At 39.6% G+C, this 6642-nt stretch overlaps 1 protein-coding gene across 1 annotated transcript in view; it reads left to right on the plus strand.

Annotated features, from left to right (window-relative positions):
* The window catches only part of LOC134297423 (probable serine/threonine-protein kinase DDB_G0267686), a 335395-nt gene extending 329254 nt beyond the window's left edge, over positions 1–6141 (plus strand). Inside the window, exon 2 of the mRNA XM_062974979.1 lies at positions 4210–6141. Coding sequence (XP_062831049.1) covers positions 4215–5126 — 912 coding nt within the window. The 5' untranslated portion in view covers positions 4210–4214 and the 3' untranslated portion in view covers positions 5127–6141. The remainder of the gene's footprint in view (positions 1–4209) is intronic.
* The last annotated feature ends 501 nt before the right edge of the window (positions 6142–6642 follow it).

A 6642-nucleotide genomic window follows, 5' to 3' on the forward strand; every position in this document is an offset into this window, starting at 1 on the left:
TGCTCTCCAGCATATGAACAAAATCTACAATTGCACATCTATTCATAAAACTCTATGTAGATGTCTTCCATTTTCTCTAACAACAAAAAACTGCTGAAATTCTTGAGCATCATGGCTGGAATTAGAATATTATAGTCCAAAGGATTCAAAAGGTCTGATTGCCTTACACATTTATCTGTGGCGGCAGTGTTAATAATACTGATTGTTTCAAAAAGTAGATATCACACTGTTATTCATAGTAATTTTGTTTTGTTTTACCTGTTTTTATCTATTTTATTTTATTATGCCATACATTTTATGACAGTGTGATGACCTTGAAGTCATGACCATCAAGAAGGATGAGTAAGACTATAATATAATATATTCAAAAAGAAAGTCTTATCTACTGATTATACTCATATTGAACATTGCCTCCATAAGGCATTCTTCTATATTTTAAGTACACCATAATTTGGATTCAGCAGTGCAAAAATCTATGAGATGAAGTGAATCACACAGATCCACATCCCTATGAAGTCCTGAATAAATGTTATAGTAGCTGTATTGTGAAGCAATATTATGCATTTGCTATATCGTGCAGCAGTTGATCAGCCACTGATAATTTTTCAGAAATTATCTTCCTTTTTCTTCTGTACCAGCAGCTATAGGTGGAAATATGTATGGATCTTTATATAGACAGTGTTTAAATAGATGCAATTTGATTGATTTTGGCTTTATAAAGTTTTAGTTGGCAGTCTCAACCCCATCAATTTTTGTCAATCAAACTTTTTGGGATAAGGTGTTACATTACATTAAAGATGTAGTCACTGAATGAGTAATTATTCTTTTCAAATCAATCTTCATGTGTCGCATTTTAATAAAGGCAAATACGTGATTTCAAAGTGTTGCATTGGTGAGCAAAATTTCGAACATTCGATGCTTTATTGAAATATAACATTATGGCATGGAAATTTCTCCCATACTAGAGTGTAAAAATGGCAAATGCTGCTTTTGATTAACACTTTCCAGGGTTTTTTTTGTTTAGATGATGAAGCATTGCTTCTTTCTAGGTAATACTATACTAGAATTTATATTTCTTTCAATGTTAAATAAACAAAAGAATCATTTCTTTTCAATATGTGTGTGTGTGTGTGTGTGTGTGCGCGCGTGCGCCTTGGTCTTTTACCTTCATCCTTATTGGTTTTTCAATTAAGAATAAGCTCTTTAACACGATTTGTTTGTGGCCTTCCCTTGTACATTACTTTTTTAAAAAGTAAGGATTTATTTTCTCTATGCTTTCTTGCCCTTGGGTCTTGGAATGATGGATATCCCTTTGGCCCCATTTCTTCCAAGTTTGAGTAATAACCCTTTAGCTATTGCTGTGTGCTATAAATGAATACAGTCTGAAGAAGAAAGCAGTTTAACCCATCCTTATCACAGTTTGACAAAATATCATCACTGAATTCCCCTGGGAGATTATAAAAATTGCTTATATCCCTTAGAGGAAAGGGCTTAATGAATGAATCCTCAAATTTTATCTCTAGGACTTTACTGCATGACATAGGGAGCTGTAGAACTTGGTGGGGGGGGGAAAGTCTAGCCAGCTTAGAGGAATGATGTCTCTTACTGAAACAGATAGGAAGGGAAAGCTATTAACTGAGGTGTATAAAAAGGTTACTCTTCTTTATTGCTTTGACCTCCCATGGTTGTGGTACTTTTAACACTGCAGTTTTCAGTTTGTGTCTCCCTGATTAAATTAACAATTTAAGCATGTTTTTAATACATACAAACCTGATATATCACAATTTAAATGAATTATGTATTTCACTATCAATGTAGGATGTTATTGACTTCTACATCATCTGGCAAATGTGTGTATGTGATCCCCACTTGAAACAGACACATATTGTATTTTGGATTTCCATTTGAATAAATAAAAGCACAACTGTGCATAAATTGCGCACAATATGTTTAATATAACTATATAGATTCAGTCCACAATGACATGACTTCAGATTATGTGTATGCAACTCACAAGTCAAACACTATAGCAGAGCTTTACTCAAACACATTCAATTCTACTCTCTCTCATTTTGAAATTTAGTTGTGGTTGGTATTTTTTTTTTCCAAATAGCAATGTTATGGTACTAAAGCCTGAAGTTACATTTCCTTTTCTTTGTGGGATGATAATACATTTGATTTTTGAACCTTCACTTCATGCTCATGAAGGATTGTTTCTAAATTCTGAATCCCTTTATAAGGACAGTAAGTTGTTGTCTCATTTGGAGTGTATGGTGAATACTTTCAGAAGGTCTCAGCTTTCTAGGATGGCATTACATTATGCAAATAAGTTGTTTTCCTTTCATCTCTTACCAATTGTTTAGCATGCTGCTGAATATGTTTGTGCTGCAGCTGTTCTACATTAAGTACAAACATATAGATTATGAAATTAGGTGCTGTGTTATAGCCACATTTGGGGCCCCTGGTGGCACAGTGTGTTAAAGCGCTGAGCTGCTGAACTTGCGGACCAAAAGGTCTCAGGTTCAAATCCCGGGAGTGGAAAGAGCGCCCGCTGTTAGCCCCAGCTCCTGCCAACCTAGCAATTCGAAAACATGCAAATGTGAGTAGATCAATAGGTACCGCTCCAGCGGGAAGGTAATGATGCTCCATGCAGTCATGCCAGCCACATGACCTGGATATGTCTATGGACAACACTGGCTCTTAGGCTTAGAAATGGAGATGAGCACCAACCCCCAGAGTCGGTCATGACTGGACTTAATGTCAGGGGAAACCTTTACCTTTACCTTTTTATAGCCACATTTAGTCATATCTTAAAATGAACCATAGAAAACTCTGAAACTTGAGTTAGTAATTAAAAGTAACTTTTGATTCCAGTGGATTTAGACAACATGTGAATCTAGATCTAAGCCATTACATAAAATATATTTCATTTTTGGTGAAGTGGAAATTGTTATAAACAATTTACTAAAATTTGGTTTCAAAATACAGTATAGGGAAAAATAAATACAGGTTATAGCAGTCCAAAGAGATATTCTAGTAGTAATATAATGTAAATGAATGTTGTGATCAATTATCAAATAAAAGAACTTATCATCAGTTTTTTTTAAAGGTATTAAAACAATCAATCCATACTTTAAAATAGGCATGCTACAAGAGCTTTTGTCTACAGTGTAGATCAGGAATTCTCAAACTTTTTCAGCTGCGGAGCCTTTTTTTCAAGCAAAGGTTTCTTGTGGAGCCACAAGAAATGTTTTTATATTATATTTTATATAATGTATATATATCAGGCATGGGCAAATGTTTTGATCAACATAAACTAACAGTATTTCTGTCAAAAGTCAGACGCCAATTAGAGAGCAAAATAGAGTTTATTAAAGCAACAGACCAAAAAATTGCTCAACAAACTAAAAAGACTTAAAACACTTAACTTTCAGTGTTATTAAGTAGAACAAGCGGGTAAAACCCTAAAAAACAAAAACTGGCAAATAATCCGGATTAGCCAGAGATATAATCCGGGTTAAACTTAAAGTTCTAGAACTTGACCCAAAAGTTCACAATGGGCTGAAAAACGGAGGCATGAACTAAAGCAAGTAGTATTGAAGCCCACAAACCTTTCCCAAAACTCAAAAGTACAAATAGGAGTTCAAAACAAACAAACGCCCAAACTAAGCTAGGGAACTCCCAGTTGAGAGTAGCAAAGCCAGCGAAACAGCGAGACACTGGTGAGTTCACAGCAACCGCTGCTGAACATACACCAAACCAAGAGTTAAAGGAGCAGAGCGGGAAAGCGTCGTCAAACCGGTCCAAAGTCGGGATAAACCAGTAGCACCAAGCTGCTGCAGAAGCAAACGCCAAGCCAGGAGTTAAAGGAGCAGAGCGGGAGAACGTCGTCAAGCCGGTCCAAAGTCAGGATAAGCAGACAGTGTCGCTATCAGGAGTGAAGGTAGTAGTCAGCAACAGCAGACAGCCACGGAATAGAGAACGGCGCCAAGCCACGGATTGAGAGCGAAGAGCAAAGCCGAGTCAAGTTCCAGTCCAAGGTCCAAGGTCCTAGAGGTTGAAGTCATCCAAGAAGGTCACAACACGAAATGGCACAGAGAGCCAAAGCAACAAGGGCGAACAGCAGATCCGTTGCAAAGTCCCAGTCCAGTCTTCAGTAACACACACAGGAAACCCAATGGCGCCCAGCAACACCTTGCCACACGCAAGGTATAATGGCCAAACAACCCCAATATATCCAGGTCTCCCTGGGCTTCCAAACTATCCACGCCCAAAGAGCAGGTGTCTCAACTTCTTACTCTGAATCAGAACTCCACACAGCCAATGCCCTTGGGTCAGATGTTCCAAATTCCTCATCAGAGTCCCAATCATCCTGCCCATGCCCAACTCTATCCACACCTGTGGACCCCCTCTCACTCATCCAAGCAGACCAAATGGGATCTGCTTCTGAAGACACCCAAGCTTCCACAGCATCAGCAGTATCCATGGGCCCCGATTCGTCCCCAAGCATCTCTGGTGCCTGTGCCCAGTCCGTGCCCAATTCCTCCGTTAACACCTGTTCCCCAGCATCCATTTCCACCTCAGGATCCCCACATGAATCCTCCTCAGAAGACTCTCCATCAGTCTCCCTGACCCTTTTCCTAAACAAATCCTCCAATGAGCCCTCCTCGCGAGGGTTTTTCCTTCCTCTCCTGATCCCACCACTATCATTCACAGTCTCCGAAGGCGCATTCACAACAATTTCAGTGGAAGACCCCAGGAGCCATCCAGTCCAACCCCATTCTGCCATGCAGGAAAAGCACAATCAAAGCACCCCCAACAGATGTCCACCCAACCTTTGTAACAACAACAACAGCAACAATAACAATAATAATAGCAGCAACCCCAGGGGCCATCCAGTCCAACCCTCTTCTGGCATGCAAGAAAAGCACAATCAAAGCATTCCCAACAGATGGCTACCCAGTCTTTGTAATGATGATGATAATAATAGCAGCAACCCTAGGAGCCACCCAGTTCAACTCCATTCTGCCATGCAGGAAAAGCAAAATCAAAGCACCCCTGAGCAGTGGGAGGGAAATAGGGTTTTGGAAGCAAGCAAGATCAGGGAAAAAGGATTTGGGCGATGAGGGAGGTGAGGAAAAAAGCTTTTTGAGGGCAAGGGAAAAGGGCTTTTGGAGACAAGGAAAGCGAGTTGAAGGGGCTTTTGGGAAAAGGAAAGCGGGTAAAAAGGGGCTTTGGAGGTAAGGCGGTGTGGGAAAAAGGCTTTTGCTGGCGAGTGAGGTGTGGAAAGAACAGGAAAAAGGAGGGAAAGCTTGAAGGGGGAGGAGGAGAGAGGAGGAGGAAACCACAGAGACCCTCATTGTGCTCTGCAGAGCCCCAAGGGCTCTGTGGAGGACTATTTAAAAACTTCTAGTGTAGAATATATGAAGGTGATTCCATAGTAACCTAGGCACAAACCAGGTAGGGCTTTAAAGGTAAAGCAGCCAATACTTTATAGCTTGTCAGGAATCTAACTGGCAGACAGTGAAATTAAGATTAAGATATTCTGGGGAAGCCCTACTCTCGGTCCCACCAATTTCACAGGCACAGTTGGTGAGGATGAGAACAGAGCATTCTCAGTGGTGGCACCTCAGCTATGGAACTCCCTCCCCAGTGATATTTGATCAGCTGCTTCCTTTTTAGCCTTCAGGAAGAACGTTAAACATTGCTATGTTACCAAACTTTTGGAGAATCACTGTAGTGCAATAAATGGACAAAGAATCTATGCAATTGACATTTGTAATGGCCCTAGACTACGCCATTGGATTATGTGATTTTAATAAATAATGTAACTGTTTTTTTATTCTGTTTTTAATGTAGATGTTTTTACCAATTGTATGTTTTAATGGCATTGAATTGTTGCTGATATGTGAAGCTGCTATGAGTCCCCCATGGGGTTGAGAAGGGCAGGGTACAAATATGATAAGTAAGTAAGTAAGTAAGTAAATTTAATATGGACATAATATGATCACTCTTTGATTCACTAGTAACCAGCCTGGTGGCCATGCTTTGTGCTAAATGAAGTTTCCATACTTGGGACAGAAGCAGTCTAATATATGTTGAAGTAGTCCACCTTGTAGTGTGTGCATTGCATATCGGTGCAGCTCTACGATCAACTTTATTGCAATGACTCATAGCAATTGGACCTATCTGGGCTGTCATTTGGTGTGGTGGATCCAGAAGCACACCTAAGCTGCAAAATACTGGGAATATATTAGTGAGCATCGTGTTGGTGATATTCACTGCCATAACCTCTCAATTATGGCAATACAGTATACTTTTAAGGTCTTTACAGGGAGAAATTTTCCAATATTATCTTGTGAAATGATTCTCCATACAACCACATGGCCAGGGATTAGGGGAATTGTTACGCCCAAGGCAGCTGGAGCACCGAAAACCAACACAAAGACCAATAACAATATAATATCTTTATTAAAGCAAATAAGGTTCCAAAAGGAATTAAGCAGCAAAGTTGAAGAAGCAAATGACCTTTCAGGAAAGATCAGTTTTTGTCCAATAAGTATAAGTCTTATGTCCAGTATTAGAGTTCAAAATCCAGAAATCGAAACACACTCAAACTCCGCCTGAGTTTGAGTGGGGAAA

The sequence above is a fragment of the Anolis carolinensis genome, chromosome 3 (genome assembly GCF_035594765.1).
Source record: "Anolis carolinensis isolate JA03-04 chromosome 3, rAnoCar3.1.pri, whole genome shotgun sequence".
Taxonomy (NCBI): Eukaryota; Metazoa; Chordata; class Lepidosauria; order Squamata; family Dactyloidae; genus Anolis; species Anolis carolinensis.